At 50.1% G+C, this 22758-nt stretch overlaps 2 protein-coding genes across 3 annotated transcripts in view; one reads left to right on the top strand and one right to left on the bottom strand.

Moving 5' to 3' along the window:
* The first annotated feature begins 862 nt into the window (after positions 1-862).
* Positions 863-15146, top strand: HAPLN3 (hyaluronan and proteoglycan link protein 3). Of its 2 annotated transcripts, none has more exons than XM_032700621.1 (5): positions 863-931; positions 2493-2652; positions 2897-3265; positions 4369-4671; positions 15030-15146. In XM_032700621.1, the coding sequence occupies exons 2-5, from the start codon at positions 2526-2528 to the stop codon at positions 15119-15121; spliced, it is 891 nt and encodes a 296-aa protein (XP_032556512.1). In that variant the 5' UTR covers positions 863-931; positions 2493-2525; the 3' UTR covers positions 15122-15146. The 2 variants fall into 2 exon arrangements, with proteins under 2 accessions (XP_032556512.1, XP_032556511.1); XM_032700620.1 differs by lacking the exon at positions 15030-15146 and adding an exon at positions 4852-5994.
* The window catches only part of ACAN (aggrecan), a 46564-nt gene continuing 30615 nt past the window's right edge, over positions 6810-22758 (bottom strand). The window contains exons 13-19 of the mRNA XM_032700619.1: positions 21511-22740; positions 13146-13259; positions 10255-10413; positions 9819-9901; positions 9337-9481; positions 8624-8806; positions 6810-7117 (exon numbers count right to left, since the gene is read on the bottom strand). Coding sequence (XP_032556510.1) covers positions 7029-7117; positions 8624-8806; positions 9337-9481; positions 9819-9901; positions 10255-10413; positions 13146-13259; positions 21511-22740 — 2003 coding nt within the window. The 3' untranslated portion in view covers positions 6810-7028. The remainder of the gene's footprint in view (positions 7118-8623; positions 8807-9336; positions 9482-9818; positions 9902-10254; positions 10414-13145; positions 13260-21510; positions 22741-22758) is intronic.

The following is a 22758-nucleotide window of genomic DNA, read 5'->3' as shown; positions in this document are numbered from 1 at the left end:
CGGGCTGGGACAGCGGGTCGATGGGTCAGGGCACACGCGGCTTTGTGGTTCCTTCATGTGTTCGGCCCCACTGTCCACCCCTTGACCGGCATCCCCCGGCTGCTGCCACCGTGCTGCCCTTCCTGAGGACTCGATCGGGGGCTCTTGGAGCCGGGTCTGCATACCTGTGTGCCAGTGGAAGCTGGCATGGAGGGCATCATCCAAGTTTAGGGATGATGCCCCCTCACATGGGTGCAACTGAGCACACCAGAGCTTTCACCCTGGATTCTGTCCCTCTGCTTTGCCCTCACAGCCCCAAGCAGACCTTGAAGAGGCTGAACCCCACAGCTCAGCAGCCTCTCCTAAATCCCAGAGCAGGCAGGTGCTGCCTTGCACTTCCTGGGCACAAACCACCCCCCGACACAGCCCACCTGTCCCAAGCTGCTTGTGCCTGCGGTGCTCCTGCCACGTGTGCTGGACACCACCTTTGCTTGGGAACTGCGACCAATCCTCTCAGTTTTATGTGGGACAAGGGATGGTTTTTTTTTCCTGGCACTGTGACTTCACCAGGGCTTTGCACGGGACATCATAAGATCACACCAGCCCCATGGGGGCAACTTGCTCCCCACTGCTGTCCCCTCTAAGCTGGGGGCAATGTGGGCAGCTGGCACATCACAGATGAGATGTGTTAACAGTGTGTGGGCAGCATGCGGGCAGCGTGTGGGCAGTGTGTGGGTGCACGGCCAGGCCATCAGCCAGGCAGGGAGGGCAGGCAGGGGGCCGGGGGCACCCACCCCAGCTCCGGGCTGCAAGCAGGGGGTTGGGAAACGTGTGTTTCCCTTTAAGAGGCAGGCCCTGGAGCTGCTTCCTCTCAGCCCTGCAAGAGCCCTAAACACAGTGCATCTGCCTGCAGCTTGCCTACACGCCTGCCTGCAGCCTGCCCGCAACCAACGTGAGTAGGGCTTTGCCCCAGCACCGGGACTGGTGAGGGCTGGCACTCCGGGATGGTGGGCACCCTGCTTGCCATGGAGGACAGGGAGGGACGGCATCACCATGGAGGGAGCTGGGCATCACCGCAGAAGGTGCCAGACATCGCTGTGGTGGGTGCTGCAGCACGATGCTCACTGGCATTACAGATGAGAATGCCGGGCCCCCAGCACGTCACTGCAACTCTGGGCTCTTGGGGGGTGTCACCAGGCACTGGGGTACAGGGGGAGCCGGGCTGGTGCCCTGCACACCGAGATGTGGAGCTGCAGTGCCTCGAGCCTACCCTGGGGCGCGTGGGCAGCACGTGGCGTTGTGCCTGTGGCTCCGGTGCCTGCAGCACTGCTCCCCTCTGTGCCGGCTCTGGGGCTGCGCTGGTGCTCGGGCGGGTGCACCCCGTGCCCTCGGGCGCTGGTTCCGCAGATCCCAGTGGGTGGCAAGCATGGGCTGCACCCCACGGTGAGCAGTGGCTCTGACCACTGAGGAGAGTCCGGCAGTGAGCAACCTGTGGTGAGAGCAGTCGGTTGCACACCCTGGTCCCCGGAGACCACCACCTTACCCCGTATCGGACCCTGCAGGGGGTGAGCACCCGCTCTCACATAGACCCCTGGCCCGGGACACATTCGCAGGCACTAGTAAGCTTCGTCTAAGCAGGGCACAGATGTCAGTCCCTTCCCGGTGTTGGAGGGGGTCTGCCGGAGGCTTGCCGAGTGCCGGGCCCCCTCTGCCGGCTCTGGGAATCCTCACAAGTAGCCAGTCCTGGGAGCACCTTGGGTGAGCCCCATGCAGGGCACCCGTGGGTGCCCAGGCACCCAGAGCTCGGGGCAGCAAAAGTCTCTGGTGCTGTGGGGCAGCCGGGCTGGCCCCCACCCGTGGGACGTGGTTTGGGAGTGAAATGTGTTGCATGAGGTCAGCACCAGCCATGTCTGTGGTGCAGAGCTCTGGGTCGGAGTCGGGGGTCCTTGGCCAGGATGGCGAGTGCCGCTGGGCTTTGTCTGGAGCTGGGGCAGCAGAGGCAGCCTGAGCCCTCTCCCCACCTCCTTGGCCGGGTTGCATGCTCGGCTGCCTCTGTAAACCGAGCTTGCTGCTTACAAGCAAGTGGTGGGGCTCCACCACTTCTTTCCCCCTTCACCCCTACGTGATGTTTTCCCAGTGCTCTCAGTTCAAAGGACTCCCTGGGATCCCGTTTCTGTAGCTGCCCCATCTCCAGTTTGGTCTCAGCACTCCTCTCCGGGCTGGACGCTCCACAGGCCCCAAAGGGCAGCAGCAGCAAATGTGTGTGTGGTGTGACCCAGGCGGGAAGATGAGGAGGGAGGGGATTGGCAGCCCCGGTTGTGGGGCAGGTCTGGGGGCACAGCTCCTGCTGCCTGCACCCTCCCCTGCGGGCAGGCGAGCCGCTCTGCTGGCTCTTTCCACCCCTCTCCTTGCATCCCTGATATGGAGTCTGCTCAGCACCACTGTCAGGCAGCGCTGGTGTAGGCTCCTGGCTATTTTGGGGGGTGTTACAGCAGTCCTTTCCCCCTTCTCAGCCCAGGCTCAGGGTTTGGCCTCACTTCCCAGCCATGCTGCTGCTCCTGCTACTCCTGGAGGCCACCCTGCTGCAGCTGGCCAGTGGTTCCTACCACCCCTTCTACAATGGCTTCTACTACAACCACATCATGAACGACATGGGCAACGGGCAGGACAAAGGTATATTGGGGATAGGGGGAGCTGGCAGGTTGTCTCAGGGGACTGAAGTCCCCCCCTGCCTCTGGGTGGGGCTGGGACCCACCTCTTGGGGGGGGTGTGGGGTCCAGAGGAGCAGTCAGGAATGCTCCACGGGTGCTCAGGGCAAGCTCATGCTGGAAGAGGTGGTGGCTGGAGGGAAGATTTGGGGACAATGCCCAGCCCTGGATCCTGACCTGCCCATCAAGCCTTCCTTACCTGTCCCCAGATTACTTCAATGGAGCCAGGCTGGTGGTGGAAACCTCCAAAGACCCTGTCTACAGCTACAGTGGTGCCAACGTTACCTTGCCCTGCCACTACCGCTACGAGCCTGACCTGGGAGATAAGCGCAAAATCCGCATCAAGTGGTCCAAGATACGGGACGACTACACCAAGGAGCAGGACGTGGTGGTTGCCATTGGCAAGACCAATGTGGCCTTTGGGGACTTCAAGGGCCGTGCTCACATCCACTGGGCCAGCCAGCACGAGGCCTCGCTGGTCATCAGTGATGTGCACCTGAAGGACGATGGCAAATACCGCTGTGAAGTCATTGACGGGCTGGAGGATGAGAGTGACGTGGTGGACCTCCGGCTGCAAGGTGGGGTCATGCTGGGGACCTTGTGACCCCCTGTGCCAAGCCAGTGAACCTGACCTTCTGTGGCACCCTCTCCTTTGTGGACAGGGAGGCCAGTTGTGGGCAGAAAGCGGCTGGGGTGCTTGGTGCGATGGGGTGGTGGCTCGGGGCTGTCTGTCTGCGGGGTCTCAGCAGTGAGTGAGCCCAAAGCAGTCTGTGCAGCTGGGACTCTGAGAGTGCTGCTGTGGAGGTAGAGTTGGGAGTGACCCCATGGCTGCAGCATTTCCTGCCTTTACCCACCCATCTTCCCGCTGTGCTGCATCATGTCCAGCTGTCCCCTCCCCTCCCAGCTCTGTATATCTCAATGCCTCTTGTGATGAATGTTGGTGACTGGTCCAGCCCCTCTTGCTGACTTGCCACGAGGGACCTGACTCAGCCCTGACTCTGCTTCCAAGCTCAGAGCTGTGAAAGTGTCCCTCTTGCTTGCCCCTGCCCATTCCCTTGGCCCTATCTCCCAGTGTCTTGTCCCCACAGGTCCCTGTGACTGTGTCCATGATAGTGGCACACATGGTTCTGTGGCCCATCCATCCCTGTGACAGTGGTCCATTCATCTATCCCCATGTTGGTGGTCCGTGTGTCCCTGGGATCGTGGCTCATATGTCCCCATGATGCTGGTCCTTGTATCCCTGTTCCTGAAGCCTATGCGTCCTCACGACAATGATCTCTCCATCCCCGCAGAGGTGGTCCATGGCTCCCTGGGGCCAATGTCTGTGTGTGTCCAGGGCCGTGGTCTATACGACCCGGTGGCAGTGGTCCCTGCAACCCCATTATCGTAGTCTGTGCATCCCTGTATGTGCAGGTGCCGTCCCCATGAGGGGGTCCGTGTGTCCCCAGGACCAAGTCCCTGTATTCCTGTGCCACCAGATGTCGCTGGCAACTCACCGCTAGCGCCTGCACGCCCGGAGCAGCCCCATCCCCGCATTCCTGAGCCTTGGGCTCTGCCACACTGGGGTGGTCCCTGTCTCTGAATTTGGGATGGGTCGGGGACCCCTGCGTCTCCTGCTGGGGCTGAGCTTGGGGCGGGTGGGCTGCCCACAGAGCCAGCTGAGCGTCCCATCTGCCTCCAGGCATCGTGTTCCCCTACCAGCCTCCCCGCGGGCAGTACAGGCTCAACTTCCACGAAGCCGAGCAAGTGTGCCAGGACCAAGGTGCCATCCTTGCCAACTTCAACCAGCTCTTCCAGGCCTGGAGTGAGGGGCTGGACTGGTGCAACGCGGGCTGGCTGGCCGATGGCACAGTGCAGTACCCCATCCGCCTGCCCCGCAAGCCCTGCGGGGGCGTGCACCTCGCCCCGGGCATCCGCAGCTACGGCCCGCGGCACCGGCACCTCCACCGCTTCGATGCCTTCTGCTTCTCCTCCGCACTCAGAGGTGGGTGCTGAGCCACGGGTGGGGGCTGGGATCCTGGGGAAAGTGGTGTGCATCTCTCCCCCTCAGGGCACAGGGATCGGCCTGGATGGGGATGCACCAGGCAGGGATGCTCCAGATGGGGATGTTCCAAATGACTCTCAGCACTGATGCTCCCCTCTCATGCTGCCCTCTCCCTCCTAGGAGAGGTTTTCTACCTGGACCGCCTCGCTGGGATGACGCTGGAGGAGGCTAAGCAGAGCTGCCAGGATGCAGGGGCCGAGATTGCCCGGGTGGGGCATCTCTACTCTGCCTGGAAGTTCCTGGGGCTGGATCGCTGCAGTGCCGGCTGGCTGGCAGACGGCAGCGTCCGCTACCCCATTGTCAAGCCCCGGCCCAACTGCGGCCCCTCAGAGCCCGGTGTCCGCAGCTTCGGCTTCCCCAGCAAGGGCAGGTTTGGGGTCTTCTGCTACAAGGAGAGATAAGGAGCCAGGAGAGATCCTTCTTGGATGAAGGATGTTTCCAGCCTGACAGTGCCTGGTGTTGGGCATTTCCCAGGGCTGTTTTAGGGGTGACTGGGGGGAGGTGGGATGGGGGGAGGCTTCTTTTTGTTTTGTTTTGTTTCGTTCCTTTATATTTTCCACATATTGCTCAGCAGCTGGCACATGCAGCTGCTTGGGGCAGCTGCCAGCTGGGCAGCGTGGGACAGTGCCTGTCATGGGATGTGTGCAAGGACGATCCCCGTGGGCTACAGCTGCCACCCCACTTGGCCCTGCCACTCCATGGGTGGTGGCCCCTTCCTGTGGTGGCAGGTTGTCACCGACACTCACCTACCCTTCCAGGCTGGTCCTACCCCCGAGTTCATGAGATGGGAGTGAGGCAAAGCTGGATTTGGCCAGAGTAGAGGGCAGGCGTCTCTGTTGCACCTGGCCCCTCTTCCAGCCCCATCCCTGACCCGCTGAAGGATGTCATTGTGCCTGTCCCTGCGGGAGCGCCAGTGCCTTATCTCCATGTGCCTGTTGCCTGGACTGCACTTGAATTCTGGTGCCTTCTTCTTTGATCAGTTGTTTATGAAAAGATGTATTTTCCTGAACGTCTTCTAATAAATTGGAGAAAGCCCTGGAGTGACGTGGCTGTCCATCTCTCTCCCAGTACAAGAGAGGAGTCTGACATGGAGAGAGGATTTGGGAATCCCTGGCTAGTTGCCTAGGACTGTCTCATCCTTGGCTGAGCATTGTCTTATTGCTGCTGGCTCCGCCCTGTGCCCACCCAAGCTCAGGCAAAGGCTTTGTGTTCCCTCATTAGTGAGTGTTAATTAACCCCCTGGGTGTCAGAACTGAAAGCTGGAAGGTGAAGCAGTTCCTGCTGGCCATGGGTTTTAGATGAGTTTTAGGCATGTGAGTTAACTCCCTCCCGAGGTGGGAGATGAAGAGGGAGGGTGATGTCCTACTGCAAGGTCCCTCTTCAGCTGGGGCTTGGGACACCCCTCCCACCTCTGTCGTCCCCAGGGGTGCACCCTTGGGTGCTGGCTGGGGCTGAGCCATTCCCATGTAGCCTGGAGCACCCGGTTTGGGGTCCGCTTCCTTCCTTGCTGCCTTGCCGTGGGAGACCCTCCCTCCTTCCAGCCCAGAGAGACACACCCCTTCCTTAAAAAAAACAACACTGACAAAGCGCCCATTCCGATTTCACTCTCTTTATTATTTATCATTCTTTCAAAATAGTATATGTTCAAAAATATAAATAGGTGCAGGGAACGCTGGTGCCCCGCACGGTCCCCTGGAAAGAGCACGTTGTCCTGAACGGGCGCTGCGCTGCAGAGGGGGCGCTGGGGAAGCAGAGAGGGGCCACAGCCCCCAGCACCCGGGTCTCGGGTCTCAGCATCCCCTCGCCTCCCTCCTCCCACAGCTCCTTCCACCACAGCCCCCCGGCCCTCCCCACCCACCCTGACGTGCTGCAGCAGTAAAAGGATTCTGGAAAAAAAAATAAAATAAAACCCCAAAAGGTGCTGTTCACCCTGGAGATTAAATAACAGAAATAATTACATTGTTCGTGGATAAAATCAGGAAAAAATAATCATCTTTATTATTTAACTTAACCCCCTGCCCTCTGCAGACCCACCCCCCTCCCTGTCCCCAAAGGCACGAAGATAATTGGAACCGGACGGTTAGTAAAAATGCTGAGATCTAATTTGTTTTGCTTTGGTGCTTGGAAAAACATTAATTTTTTTTATATATATATACACAAAGGTGGGTTTGTCTTTTATATAATTTTTTTTCCTTATATGACAAAAAAGCAACAAGAAGAAGAAGAAATTGACTCTGTTAATATAACTGTTCCGTTAAAAATCTCTCTCGCGTTTCCCCTCTGTCTCTAGCCCCGCTCTAATGGGTGGGTCTGTGGACGGCGCTGCCGCTGGGTTTCGACCGGCTCCTGGGGCTCCTCTTGTATAGCCTGCGCTGGTAGCTGGAGGCTGTGGGATAGAAGAAAAGGCACCTTGTTGGCAGGAGCCGGGACAGAGACGCTGCTTGTCCCGCGCTGGCCTCCCCGGCCCCTGGCTCCCTGGAAAAACACGGGCAGCCGCAGGCAGCGCTGCCCGGCGGGTCGCTGTGTGTGCCCCGGCGCCAGCCTGCCCACACACGGACAATCGGCCCTTCTCTCGCCTCGCACCTGGGTTTTGCTTCTCCCAGGGGAGAAGGTGCCCGGTGCCGGGCGGGAACCTGGGCAGGAGCATCATCTCCGCGGATGCCTGTGCCATCCCTTCCCTGCGCCCGGCCGGGAGGGCAGCTCTGCTGGTGGAGTGGGCATGGGTACCACTTCCCTGCCTCCCCCCTTGCCCTATCAGTCTCTCCCCAGTCCACAGTCCCAGTATCCATTAGCGGTGGGCTGTGCTCAGGGCACAGGAGGGGAAACAGCCCCGTCTGGCTGGCAGGGAGGGACAAGGTTTCTGCCTGATCTCTGCTGCCAGTCTCCCTGGAAGCTGGCACCACTCTGGTGCGATAATTGCAGGAGGGTTTTAGTGGAAGCAGCAAAAGCTGGTTGGGAACAGAAGAGGTCTCTTGATCGCTGGCAGTCCATGCAGGGAGCAGCCTGCAGCTCTCCAGATGCACAGCAGAGCCAAGGGAATCAGCCTCTTGGACTGCACCAGGCAGCCGCCCTTGGATAGGTCCTCCACCCCTCCTCCTTTCATCTTCTCCCTGGGGCAGAGATTTGTCCCTTAAGCCTGTATCGACTTTCCCTGGCTGTGGGACCATTGCTTAATCTGCCTTATCTGGAATTGCCCAGCTGGCCCAGAACCTGGCAAGGAAGCCACCAGACAGATGTGATTTGTCTGAGGCCAATAAAATTATTGGGAAGCTGCAGGCAAGCACGGATGGGACAGGGGTGTAGGCAGGCGTGGGACTGGGCTGGAACACCAGAGGGAAAAGGCTGGCTGCCATTAGCTGGAGGCCTGACAGGAGGAGAGTCAGGAGCCCAGCCCTGTCCCTTGGCTTATCTCTGCCTCAGGACTTCTGTCTGGTCCCAGGGCAGGGGGATACAGGGAAGGGCTTGGGAGACCACAGCTCCCCCCTCCTATTCTCTCTGTTGATGCAGGTGATGCCAAAACTTGCCCTTTCAGAAGCCATTTATTTTTCTTTCTTTAAGTAGCCTGGACCATTGTTAATCAACTTGTTGCCCTTTCTTGGCTCTGGAGCTGCCCCTGCTCTGCCTTGGTAGAGGAGTTTCTAGGGCAGGAATTGCCCAGACTGTCCCTCCAGCCAGCTGATGTGGTTCACATCTGCCCAGAAGATGTCAGCTTCCATAACCCCATCATGGGGAAGCTTTCAAGTAGTCAAGGGAACCGTGATACCCCCTTCTGCCTGGCTTGGAGCTACCCTGCACTCTAAGGCGATGCCCCTCTCATTCCCAGCTTCTTCTCCCAGCTACAGGGATGAATCAGGTCCCTCCCTAATCTGAAGGCAAAGGGACTGAGACGTACGGTTTAGGCAGGATATCCGTGGCTCCTCCCACTGCCCGTTGGGCTGGCACCGGATGGTGGGCAGGTGGCGCTGGATGTAGCCTTGGTTGCACTGGTACCGCACCATGGAGTTTATTTCATAGCGTTCCTTCTTCCGACCGAAGGTCCTGGCGTTCTCCACGGCAGGGGGGTCCCCGCAGGCCACTGCAGGAGATGGGCAGACACATGGGGAATGAGAAGAGTCCTGCCTGGCTGAGCAGGACCCGAGCAGCTCCTGCCTCCCCGCTGCAGGCTGGGCACACACAGCTTTGTCACTCCTCCCACGGATGAAACCTTAACTCCCTTTGAGATTGTCCACAAAATTTATGGGTAGGGAGGTATGGGAATTATGTGATGGGCCTTGAAATTAAGTAAGGTTCTGCCTCAGTGCTCCATTCCTGCCTCCTGGAAAGGCAGCGAGAGCTGAGCTTCACAAAGATATCTGTGTCTGTGGGAGGACATGGAACTGGTGTTGTAGGAGTGACGATGCAGCCAGGGTACGACTCTACCTAGAGATGTTGAATTCCTTGATAGCTCATCTCATTTATTTTCAAATCCTTGTGAAACTTTCTCCTAGAGCCTTGGCCAGCTTCTGTTTCTAATTCCTTCCACCCCTTTGACCACCCTTTGACAAAACCTATTTCATGTGCACTGGGGACTCTGCTCCAGTGCTGCAGCTGCTGCAGGGTGCTGACCTGTTCCTTTCTTGCAGGTGAAAGGGAGGTGATAGTTGCAGGGAACATCATTCCATTCTCCTTTCTCATGCCAGATCATCACAACACAGTCCTCCCCCGCCGAAAAGAAGTTGTCGGGTTGGTTGGGCCGCCAGTTCTCATATTGCTGCCAAGAGAGAAAAGCCCTTCACCTGAGGCTGAGCCCTTCCCTTTCCCACTCCCTCCTTCATCCTTGCTGCTTCGCCCATGTCCCTTTTCAGCAGCGACCACGGAATGCTTGCACTGCTCCTGTAGTGGTTATTTCTGCTGTGGTGGGGTCAGGAGCCAACCAGCTTTACTACTGGTTTGGAAAACCCGTGAGCCCTGCAAAGTTTGGGGCTGCCCCCACTCAATGCCCAACCCAAGCACTCATCATGTAACTCATGGGGCTCTTCCCTCCCAAGGGGAACCTCTTCTCCCCGTGGAAAGCTGGCGCCTGCTCATGCTGTGGGCTGTAGGCTCACCAGGGAGTGCCCGTCGGACCAGCGGAAGTCGTTCTCCACAGCTCTGTCACTGAGGCCAATCCACTGGTAGTCCTGTGCATGACCTGGAAGAGCAGAAGGGGAGAGAAGAGTGGGTCGTGATTGCCCTACACCTTGTTAAAGCATTTCTTCGCCATCTCAGCTGTCTCTGTCCTGGAGCCTCTGGGTCATTTGGCTTCTTCCCAGTCACTAGTCCCTGATGTCCTTATTTTCCCCATATCATACTTGTCCATCTCCCTCCCCACTCAGCATGCCATGAACATGGATGGACCCATGCAAGGATGAAGCTTTGTTAGAATATATATGAGCACCAGTGGGGCAAATTGTGGTTTTTGCAATATTTTGGATAAATCTGCCCATAGACTCAGAGTCCGATGGCTGGACCCCTGCCCAGCCTCAGGCTGCCCTCAGCACTCACTGTTCACAAATTCTTGTTCCTCTGGGGTGATGATACTGCTCAGGTGGGCTTGATGTTGTCGGCATCTGGTCTCTGCATCCATCCAAGTCTCCCTCTCTTCAAAGTGCCTGTAGCAGTGGCCCTGGAACTTGGTCCAGCCCTCCTCACAGTTTTCCAAGTCTGAAACACACAGAGAAGGGATGAAAATGAGTTGCTGAGTGGGTCTGGAAGCCTTCCAACTCACCTCAGCAGCTCATGCTCGCATGGCATGAGACAACACACTGTCACTTTCACTAAAAAGCAAACCCTGACACTGTCGCCTGTAGGATATCCCAGGGAAAATTGTCAGAAGGCATCAAAGACACACAGAGAGGGGAGCCTGTGTTGAAGACTCTGTGTCTGCAGGAAAATTGCCACTGCTACTAGAAAACCTGAATGACACTGACTTATTCCTGAGCAACTGAATCCCTGTGTCATGTTCCTGAACTTTGTTTTTGAGGAACTGACCAAACAAGAACCCCTCTCTTCCCACTTCTTCTGGCCTGCAGAGTTTTCTTGCTTTGGAACAATCTCCAAAATCCAAATCCAGATGTCCAGAATCAATGCATATGTGTCGAAAATGAAAGAGGGGACTGCCAGGTTTGGGTGTCTCCATTGCTTGGTGTGATTCTGGAGCTCTGGAAGAGAAGCAAACCTACCAAGATGGGTGAACAGAGGTGGAGACAGGAACTTACCATGGTTTAGGGAGAGAATGAAATCTCAGTGAAAAAGCTTGGAAGCTGCTAAGGAAGTACAAACATTTCTCAGCTTTTCAGAACATCTTTCACCAGCTGAGAAACACTGAAGAATGAATGCACTTACTGAAAAAAGTAAAAACACAGATGGAGGAGAGCAGAGACAAATGGTGAAACCACTAGAAAAGACCTTCAGCAGTTCCCATGCAATGTGACACCACACATCTTTCTGCTACATGTGACTGAAGGAAACAGAAAATAAAATATATTTAATATCAGCCTTTCAGATGCCTGATCTACCATCCTTTCTTAGGCCCTTGCTGCTCTGGGAGTGGTGGTCTTTCATGAGTTCTCACGTCTCTCTCCCTTTTCAGTAGGTTTTTCTGTACTCAGTTTCTTTCTTCTTTGTTAAACTTGGTAGGTGAAACTACTTGTAACCTTCAATCACACTAATTCCTCCTAATCCACCTTTCTGGTGTTATTCCAGCTGGAGATTGCAGATGCTTCATAGATATTGGAATGGCTGGTAGTTAGCTGAGATATTAAACACATTTTCTGCCTTCTTCAACAGATGAAACGGGTTATGTAGAAGTAGCTGAAGCTCTAAGAATTCTTGAGTTTTGCAGGCAGCTCACTTGCACAAAATCAGCAGAGAACTCACTCTGTCTTTTGAGATTTAAGATTTTTTTCTGGCATCTTGAATGCCATCCCTTGTCATCACAGCCTCAGGATGGGACCACACATGATACAGAACCTCAGCAGGACATTTCCTAGGAGAAAGGCCACTCTTTCCTACATAATTGTTACTTATGGGTAAATATGACAGCAATGTTCTTGGAAAAGAATGATAAAAATCTTGTTTCCTGGTAGGGACACTGTTGTAGTGACAAGGACTATCTGTGTGCACAGGTGGCAGAGCTCACCTACAACATCCTGCTGTTCTTGGAGACTGACAGAAAGGATGGTCTGCCTCATGGGAATATGGAGATCTACATTCCCCACAGAATTAAGGGCACTGGCTTCCTCTTGCATCTCCCAGGCTAGAACCCCCAAGCACCAGAGTCCATAAATCAGAGGAAAGAGAAAATTAAGTCTCGTTTGGACCAACAAAGATTGCAAGCAGCTGCAGGGTAGAAGGTCTGTTGTTGGATTACAAGGATCTTCAGCAACAGGTATCATGGATGATCCAGGGCTGATTCAGTTGCATTAGGAAAGTGATGTTAAGATAGCACGGTTCCTGCCCTGAAGGTCCAACGATCCTGAGACTTCTTATATCCTGCTCCATATGTTCATATTGGAAGCAGAAAGAGAGATGCAGAGAAAGGGAAGAAGAACATCCAATATATATTATGATTACTCATGTCAAGGTGAAGAAGACACTGCAAAATTATTTCTCTTTTGTTTGAGCAAGGCAGGAGAGCTTCCCCTAAGATAAGCTGATAAAAGTTTGGACTTTAATCAGCTTTAAGGAAAAAATCACAACTCTTTCTCTTTCCTTGTAGAAACAAAAAGAAGTATCAGTGCAGGTCAGAGTACCTAATTTTGATGGAAAAATAGGTTGCTTCACATTTTCTCAAAGATACATTCCCTGCTGATTTTGCCACAGGAAGCCACGTTGAAGAGATGACAAAAATGTCATGCTGTGTCAGATCGGTGGAGATTCCTGGAGTGAATGAGGCTTCTCTCAGCTGCACTTTCCCTGAGAGAAACACAATCATTTTTCATGGCTCAGTTGAAGCATCCTTCCATGAAATTCCAGTCTAGCAGAGGAAGTTTGCCTGGGGTGAAGATGCACTCAGAAGTTTCCCTACTGTTACAGATGAACAGGAAGGTCCTTGACCCAAAGAGACAGCAACTTCTGTGACCAACATTGTTATGGACTGTGTGGAGCTCCACTAGAGAAACTTAAAAAAGAGAAAGCTGAAGAAGACACCAGAAGCTCCTGCTTAGGAATCTTGGAGGGCATGGTGCTGTGATGAACAAACTAACCAAAATATACATATTCAAAAGCCTCAAAGTGTTTCCCAAGCACGTTTTAAACTGGTGTTAGAGGTTAGATCACTGAGATGAGGGCAGGACTGATGGGAGCACAAGGGATCAGCTTTTTTTGTGGGGGTAGGTTGGGAACAAGTTGTTGCAGCAGTTAGTAAGATTAGCTGAAGCCAGGTAAGGCCGTACCGATCTCACACAGGTCCCCTCCGTAGCTGGGAAGGCATAAGCATTTGAAAGAGTCGATGCCATCAGCGCAGGTGGCTCCGTTCAGACAGGGGCTTGAGTGGCACTCATCAGTGTCTGCAAGAAATCAAGGGCTTCCATTAGGGCTCTGGGCAGGCTACTCCACCAACAGGAGAACTTGTTTCCTTGCTTGTTTGGGAGGGAATATCAGTTGTTTTGGGGGGAACTTGGGAGGGTTGTATTTTATAACATACTGCCACTGCTGCTGCTGGAAGAATGAAGGCCAGAGACCCAACCCACCCTACAAGGAAGACATGGGATTTCTGATGGTTGAACACTACTTTGAAGATATCAGAACAAGCAGAGCAAGTTGTAGCCAACACACAGCACTTGGTGTCTTGGACATCTGTGACAACTCTTCCTTGTCCGCTGCCTCTGCCTGATGCATCAAAAATGAAAATTTTATGTCTGTATCTCCATCAGCTAAGGGTCTATGAGGAAGAATGTGGAATTCTCATAAGTGACGGAAACATCCTGAAACAGACCTCTATCTCTTAACCAGTGTTCCTGGTTGTCAGTGCTCACCAAAAGTTTCTTCCTAACCATAATTTAGATGAAGTTCTGTGTCAAGAAATCTCTTCTCAGAGGAGATGAAGAAAGTGCAGAGAGGAAAAGAGGTGGGCTCAAAGAGAGAGACTCTCAACTTTTTCTCATTGAGGATCTTAGGTCTAGCTAGGGGTGCCTCTTCCTTGGTGAAGAACACTGGAGAGCAGTGCCATTTTCTCCAGACCTGTCTCACTATTCATTCTTTTGCTTGTGATGGGGCTGGAAGAAGCTGGTAGATCTTTTCCAGCTGTGAACTCCATCTTGGTGGAGAGAGCTTTGGAATTAGAAGAATGAGTCATTCAGAATGAAAAGATTTGAGATATATTCAACTCAGAAACAAGGAGGAAGACTAAGGAAGAGAGTGGGAGCACACCCACGCAGGTTAGGATAAATGATGACTGGTTAGATCCTCATGCGAGGTAGCATTTCTTTCACACTCAGAAGAAACACAAGGCTTTAACAGTGATGACTAGCACTCCATGCTCTTCTTGTGGATGAGAAGGGTTAGTGAGGAAATATTCAAAGATGATAAACATACTGGCTGTGGAAATACCAGAGCAGAGCAGCGACTTCCCAACCTCTGTGTTCATCTTCTTACTGGGGTACAGTTGGTCAGATATCATCTCCTTGCAGAACCGTGGCCCAGCTGCTCAGTGTACCCAGACACAAGAGAGCAGATGAATGTTACACCCCATGTGGCTGTCTAATGACTGAGTGGCCAAAGTCTGATATGTCAACTAGAAGCTGACATGTTCTGTAACGTGCCTAAGTGGTGGGGAAAATGCTTTCTGACCTTGGATGGTAAATCTGTGTGCGCTTTGGAGCAAGAAGATTGTCATCTTTATTCTAGGGTGTATCACTCTGAGCAGCAAAATTATTCCTCAAATGGCTGATGAACCTCTTGCTCCAGTTTTGCAGTTCTTCTCTGACAGAAGGAATTTTTCCTTCCGGATTGTCCTTCTAAATCTTATGAATACTTTCTGGATTTCTTTGTTCACTGCAACGTGAAGAAAATTCTGTTTCCGTGGTACTAATAAGCACTTTGAGACTTTCTAGAACAAAATAGGAGTCCCAAATCTAGTAGAATAGAGGGCTGAGTATTGCTTATTAGTCACACCTGGAGTTCCTAGATGATAGGGAGCATAAAGAAAAATTAGGTATCCTGAAGGATGATTGCAACTCTAGAGGCCCCTTGGGCTTCCCAACAGCGACGACAGCAGGAGTTCATGTTGATTCTGGTGGGCTCCAGCAAGTAAGTAAAGGCTTTTCTTCATTTGTTAGGCTCCATGAAGTGGAAAGAACGCTGCAGAAGTGGGAACAAAACACACAGGAGAGCTGAAGCTGACTGTTTAGCAGAGGATAATGAGTCTTAGCTGTCTTCAGCCATGTGGAATAAAACTTGGCATGTCCAAGATCTCTTCTGATATGCAGGAGACCTGCTGTGAGTGGCCATTCCTGGTCTTGGAGGAGGGGGGAGCAGGTACACTTTGCAAAGTCATTGCCACAAATTTCCAGCTGGAAATAACATTGGAACAGAGTTTCCTTTTACAGATATTGTATATAATATGGTCTCACATATTATATATGCTGTAAAAACAAATCTCTGCATATAACATATATGTTGCATATCTCTCTAAATATATACACATACATTTTTATATATGACACATAGAGAAAGGGTGGTGTACTTGTAGGTGGTGTTGGAAAAAACAAACAACAAATACACACAGGTTTTCTTCCCAGAGGTGTGCTGTGAATGGCTGGTGAGAAGATTTTAAACACATGATGACCATAAATATCAAACTCCCCCTTCAGCCTGTTGGGGTGCTGAGGCACTGACCCTGTCTTCATCTGGAGGTAGAATCACCTCACCAAGCTGATACTGGAAAACTCAAACATATCTGTCGGGTTGGAGGAAGCATTGCTGATTCTGGTCCTCCCAAAAAATCTGGATCTTGGAGGTCTTTTTAGAAAGGTCCAAATGGTAAAATTGGCAATGATGTTGCCTCTGGAAATCCCGGCAAGTTGGTTTGTGGGTGTTGCTTACTAGGATATTGCATCAAAGCCACAGGATTTATGGGAGAGGAGAACTCCATTAAAAGAAAATAGCATCTATCACACAACACTTGGCTATTTTCTTCATACCTTTTATATACTATAAATGTGTCCACTTCTACATTGTTTAGAGCTAGATGAGGTCAATAAATCACTGTACACCTCTTCAGCCAGCTGAAAAGCCTGCAACACAGATGTGCCAGCTCTGCTCAGCATGGAGCGAGCTCCCACTTCCACAGCACCACCTGCCAGGTGCCTTGACAATACCTTGACACTCAGGGATCACACACAGACGTGAGCTATTTATTTGCTTGGCTGAGCAGTCATCCAAAAAGTCAGCTCTGCTTTGAGATGCAGCTCATGTGCTTATCAGCCGACAACAAGACAAGACTACTGCTATTATTACCCCTTGCCAAGGAAGGACAGAGATGTGTCGTGGAATGCAGAATGGAGGCAGCCCTTGCTTTCAAGAGCTGCAGCTCTTGAAGGAAGAAAATGCCTCGTGATGCCAAGAATAGGAAACCCTGTTAGAACATGTTATTAACTCACTTCTCAAGGATAACGCAGAATTAGCGACTCTTTAGAAGAAGATTCATACTGCAGTTAAAATTGCCCAGAAGTTGCAAAAAGTTATTCAATTCTACTGTCACAACACTTTCTATTTTTTGCTACTAACAGGACCAAGCTCTAACTTCTAGATGTTTGGGTATTTTTAATAAAACAATTAAAAGAAAATAACCAATGTAAACCAGGTCTTGCATCTGGAAGATGTAAACTGTTGGCTGGAGAGAGCAAGGGGAGTTACATAGCTGCAATGCAAACTTTGAATTTGTTTCACCATTTTCTTCCTAAGATTTCTTCTACATTGCCAGATATATACTATATTTAGTCAGAACAATTTTCTTTTGGTGCAATTAAATGCAACAGAAGTATTCTTGTCATCCCTGCTCATGGTGGGGGGGTTGGAGCTAGATGATCTTTGAGGTCCCTTCCAGCCCTAACCATTCTATGATTCTCCCAATGCCTTTGGAAACAATTTGCTGTACGAGAACATGGAAATTGGATAGAGAAATGTTTTTGAAATGAAAGAGAAATAGATTGACTCTAGTTTTGTTCAGAAAGCAAATGACATGTAAAAGTGAACACTCAGTTTCAGTGGTGAGAAAGAAATGCTTTTAAAATCCTTCATCCCGAGCTAAGAAGGCAATGCTAGGAACAGTGCTATCACTTTTTAAAACAGTACAGTTTGTGCATTTCTCTCCATGGCAGCCTGTGTGGAAGATGAGCAAGAATATCCACTTAACAAGGTCAGCTTTGTTCTTAAAACATCCACTAAGGAGAAGCAGCTGGTGAATAGAGAGGTCGGTACCACCCAAACCTTGAACAAACTATAGTTTTCCCAAAGGTGTGAGTAACTGGTTTAGTAATATACACTAGGGTATTTCTGTACCCTTCTGGTTTTGTTCTGCAGAGGGGAAAAGGTAGGAGAGATGTCCAGTAGTGCCTCCTGTGCCCCTCACTCTTCCTTTATAGGCCTCCTTGTAAGTGCAATTATCCACATAGAGAATCAGAGACCAACCGGATAATTATCTTCTAGAGATGGAGGAAAAAAAATAATCCAGGTACCAATTAATTTGCTTTTCAGAGACTGCTGGGAAGTTTGAACTACTGATCTGATAGCTCAAACAGAGAAGAAAAACATTGGAGCAATTGAAGGGTCACTACTAGAAGAAAAGAATAGGAGGAGTTAGGGGAAACAGTTCTCTCACATTTTAAGGTAAATGCTAACATTGAACATCACATAGCCAGCCTGTGATGAGCAATTAAGTCATTAAAATAATTAACTACAATAATTGAACCAAAACCTCCCTGTAGCAGAAGGGACAGATTTTGCTGAATCCTTAAAAAACCCTTTATTCTACTAGAGATCATCAAGTTTCGAGGAGGACCTGTTGATCTGCTGGAACCTTCAATTTGTTCAACACTCTCATGAAAGAAGAGCTCAGGAAATTTGGACATCTCTGTCTCCAAAATATTATATATAGAAGTAAACAGACATGTAAAGGACTGTACAATACCTCTGCAGAGGCAGGTTTTATTCAAGCTAACTAAATTCTGATGCAAAGCAGACAGTGTATCCAGGAGAAATCAAATCATCTGGTCAGCCACAAATGGTCTGTGCCTTTGTTTTTCTCTCAGACAGGACTGGTACCTCCATCTCCTTCTTGAGAGCATAGTTTTCATTCCACATTAAGTGAAACATTATGAAGCAGATAAACATTTTCTTGACTTTTTTTTTCCTGTGTGATTTTCTCTGGACCAACAGAACTCTATCCTTTGGAATTCCAGCTTGAGGAAAGCCCACCAAGACCTTTCCTCGTTTGCATTCTAACCTTCTGCTGTGCCGGGGCTACAGGCAGCAGAATTCATGGACGTGTTTCACCAGAGACAAGCAAAACTTCACATAAACAGATGCCATTTCAGCACATTTCTCCTTTTCCCCTGCAATGTGAGCGCAGTTTTTAAGTCATTGACTGGTCAGAGTGCTCCAAACCGCAGTCTTTCACTGAAGTGCCAGCACGCTTTTTTCAGCTAATAATTATTTGTCTTCAAATGTTACCAGAAGCAAAAAGATCCGCTGAGTTGGCAAAACCCTGGATGAAGAAGCCAAGCCTATGGACAATTCTTTAAGCTTGTGGGGTTCCTGTCTTCACGAAGGAGTCAACTGCTGACTAAAGACATGTACGTGCATAGCCTTCAATTTGGTTAAATACTAAAAAATACTGGCGCTCCAGGTGTTAATCTTCAGTCTTCCTATGCTTCTGACCTTGGCTTTTGAGAGAAGTAGAGGCTACAGCAGAGCAGAAAAATACCATTCTTCTAAAATCATTCAGCTAAATAGGCTGCTGTGTCTAACTGCAACCCTCCAACTACAGGACCAGAGGGCAACAGCTCCTCACTCTAAGCTCCTTCTTTAAGCTGAACCAGCTTCAACCATTCTTTCTTGTCAGTCAAAATTCGTTGCACTGAATGGGCATCCACTGCATCCACAAATCCTGAGCACAGCACAAGGCACAGGTATGAGACCTGATTTTTTTTGCAAGAGTAAATTTCAAGACTGGGGAGCTTCAAGTGAAAAGGCAGCCACAACATTGCAAACAGCATTCTGGGTTCCAGCCTACAGTTTCCCTCGTGGACTTTCAATGTTCACAATTCCCAGAGCATTGTAAAGAGTAACGACCAAAAAAGGGAAACCTATGATTATTTTTCTATCCTTTTATTCATTTATATATTAATCTATATGTTTATTTATTAATTTATTTTGTCATCTCTTTGCTCTAATTCTCTGTCTTGTTGCAGGGGTGTTGCAAGTTCATGGTCAATACACTTCCTTGCACCCTGATTATCTTCCTTCAGACCCTGGCTGGGACTGCATTTAATCCTGTAGGGACACTGTAGTAAAGAAGCCTACCAATAAAAAGAAAAGCTTTATCCTGGAATATTTTCCCTGGTAGAAGCACCAGCCATACAACATGTACTCAAGTCCATCTCTAGTTTACAAAAAGTCTGCAATTAAGCTTCATGAGTACAACATGTACTCAAGTCCATCTCTAGTTTACAAAAAGTCTGCAATTAAGCTTCATTGCTTACCTCTTGCTGTCACCTGCTAAGAAACCCCAGCTGTTACATCATCTCTGTGACTTGCAAATACACATGTTCTAATTTCAGAACATTTTCAACTTTCTTCACACATGAGCTGCTGAACACATGGTTTTCTTTCACAATACTTCACAAGAATGTTGGCTAACAAATGGTCTGAAAAATCTGGCAGTCGCCTTGTGGGTAATTTATAAAAAGAAAAAGCAGTGGAATAAAACCATATTTTGGGGCCAATAATTCTTTTTTATTTTTTCTTTTTTTTTGTTTTTACTGAGCCTCACTGGCTTCCTTCCTCCCCCTCAATGCTGATTTTGCTGGCTTATTTTTGTCTCCGGGCTTGGAAGTGGCAGTGGGCATGGCCCAAAAGCAGAGCCCATGAGTTGTGCAAGAAGGGCTTTTGGGTCCATAACTCCTGCATCACTCTGCCAAGCCCCAGATGCCATGCCAGGCTGGACCAGCACTGTAGGAATGACCCTGCTGACCTGTCCTCAGCCTCTTTTGCAGCATCCTCTGTGCAGCTGCTCAGCAGAGGCAGAGGGGACCGCAGGTGTGTTGTGAGCAGGACTGAACAAAGGTTTGTGATTACCTGTGCTCTCAGAGGGAGAGAAGTGACGCAGAGGGAAATGCAGTGACTCACTCAAAACACTTTAGGGATGGAAATGACGTTAGAAACCAGGCTGAGCCTCACAAAGCCCTGCACTTACAGACTCTTATCGAGTTCAGAGATACCTATGCTGAATCGTGTAAATTGACCAAAAGAAGCCATTCAGGAGGTAATGTGGAAGGGGGTGGAATTAATAATACTTTTGCTAAAGGAACAGAACAAATCTCTCTGCACATACATTTTGTACCATACTTAAGCAACATGTCCTACATGAACGTGTGGTCCTTTGAGAACCGAACACATGCAGGAGCTCCATAAAACAAGACAAGCATTGGTGGTTTTCAAACCAATCAACGGGGCTTGTTCCCAGGAGCCAGCTCCTGATGGCAGCACAGGGAAACCAAGTTGTGTCCAGGGATGCTGTGGGACATCCTGTGTTCCTGGGACTGGGCTCCTTCCTTGGCCAAGAAGCAGCCACCAGCAAGTACAAGAATCTCGCATCTCATTTTCTTCTCACTGCAGTATGCTAATTCTTTCAGAGCACGTGAACACTGCTCAGGGAATAGTCGTCAGAACTCTAGCAGAGTGTTTTCACCATAAATGGTCATTCAGATTCAAATATTGTGTCTGTTTATACTTGGCAGCAAGGGATCCTACCAAAGGCAGAACACTGAAACACTGAAAAGAGGTAGGGTGGAGAGAAGAGCATTTATCAGCAGAGCTGACACAAACTAGTGATGCTCTGAGCATCGTCTCACACATTTATCCCATTCTAGCTGCAGAGAGAGCATAAGACACAGATCAGAGGGTGGTCACATGCTATGCCAAAGGGATCAGAGCAGTCTGCCCAACACAAACATTGCACTCAGTGCAGATGATGCTCAAAGCAGAGGTTCTTGTTTCTAGCTGGCTTGCTTTGCCTCTTACCCCTTGACACTGCAAAGCTGCTGAGGGAGAGTTTCCCACTACACTTGTGGGTATAGGCAGCAAGTCAGCACATCATGAAAAGAGAACAGAACAAGACAGACACTTGCAGCCCATCTTCTCCAAGTTCTCAGCTGCATCCGGGGTGGAATCTCTGTCAAGCGAAGCCAGTTTACCAAGCATTGGAACAGGCTGCCTAGGGAAAAGGCAGAGTCACCATCCCTGGAGGAATTTAAAAGACGTGTAGATATGGCACCGAGTGGTGAACTTGACAGTGTTGGGTTAACTGTTGGACTCAATGGTCATAAAGGTCTTCTTCAACCTAAACAATCCTATGATTCTATAATCATGACCTGTGAAAACCCTCATATATTTATGGCTTTCCACTAGAAGAATATTCTGTTCAAGGCTGCTTCTGTGGTAATGTTCTCTGTTGTATAAAAAGCAAAAAAGCGACAGCTATACACACTCCCTCCCTTCCCTCCCATAAAGCTTTCCCTTCCATATGAGACATGTTACCTTCTGTAGTGGGTCCTAATGCGTCAATTGCTTCTTGTGAGACTTGAGGCAGGGCAGCAGTAGTGGTGGTCAACAGATGAAGATTGTCTAGAGCAGCAGCTGTCTCCGTCTCTTGTCCTGACACTGCAGGAGGGGAAAGCTCTATTTCAAGCTGAGCCTCTTCAGGGTTCCTGGGTCCCTGTGCTGTTTCAGCATCTGGAGTCCTGGTACTAATTACAAAGTCTGGGACAGAGGTTTCCCCTGAAATGCCTGCTATGGAGTGTGTCACAGCTCCAGATGTTGCATCAGTAATCTCCTCCTCAGGAGTACTGAAGGGCTCCCCACTGGCCAAAGATGTGGCAGCTGTTTTGATGTTAGCAGCAGGCAGTGCAGATGCTTCCCCTCTGGTTTGATGGATTGTGGATGTTTCTGTGCTAGTCTCAGGAAATGTTTCACCCCGGGCTTCTTGACTTGTGGGTGTTTCTATTCTAATTTCAGGAAATGCAGAAGTTTCCTCACTTACTTCTTGAACTGTGGATGTTTCTATGTAAATTTCAGGATAGGCAGATGTCTCACCCCTGGCTTCTTGACTTGTTGGTGTTTCTATGCTAATCTCAGGGAATGCAGATGTCTCCCCACTGATATCATGGACTGTAGAAGTTTCTATGCTAATCTCAGGAAATGCAGATGCTTCACCTCGGGCTTCTTGAGTTGTGGATGTTTCTATTCTAATTTCAGGAAATGCAGATGTTTCACCACTGATTTCGTGGACTGTGGAAGTTTCTATGCTGATTTCAGGAAATGCAGAAGCTTCTCCACTGGTTTCATGGACTGTGGATGTTTCTATGCTAATTTCTGGGTAGGCAGATGTTTCACCTCTGGCTTCTTGATTTGTGTATGTTTCTATTCTAATTTCAGGAAATGCAGAACTTTCTCCACTAATTTCATGCACTGTGGAAGTTTCTATGATGATTTCAGGAAAGGCAGATGTTTCTCTGCCCGTTCCGTGGACCGTCGAAGTTTCTATGCTAATTTCAGGATAGCCAGATATTTCACCCCTGGCCTCTTGACTTGTGAATGTTTCTATTCTAATTTCAGGAAATGCAGATGCTTCCCCACTGATGTCTTGACTTGTGGATGTTTCTATTCTAATTTCAGGAAATGCAGATGTTTCCCCACTGATTTCTTGTATTGTGGATGTTTCTGTGCTACTTTCAGGAAATGCGGAGGTTTCCCCACTTACTTCTTGAACTGTGGATGCTTCTATGA

The sequence above is a fragment of the Chiroxiphia lanceolata genome, chromosome 12 (genome assembly GCF_009829145.1).
Source record: "Chiroxiphia lanceolata isolate bChiLan1 chromosome 12, bChiLan1.pri, whole genome shotgun sequence".
Taxonomy (NCBI): domain Eukaryota; kingdom Metazoa; phylum Chordata; class Aves; order Passeriformes; family Pipridae; genus Chiroxiphia; species Chiroxiphia lanceolata.
The sequence above is the reverse complement of the archived record's forward strand: the minus strand, read 5'-3'. Positions and strand labels throughout refer to the sequence as shown.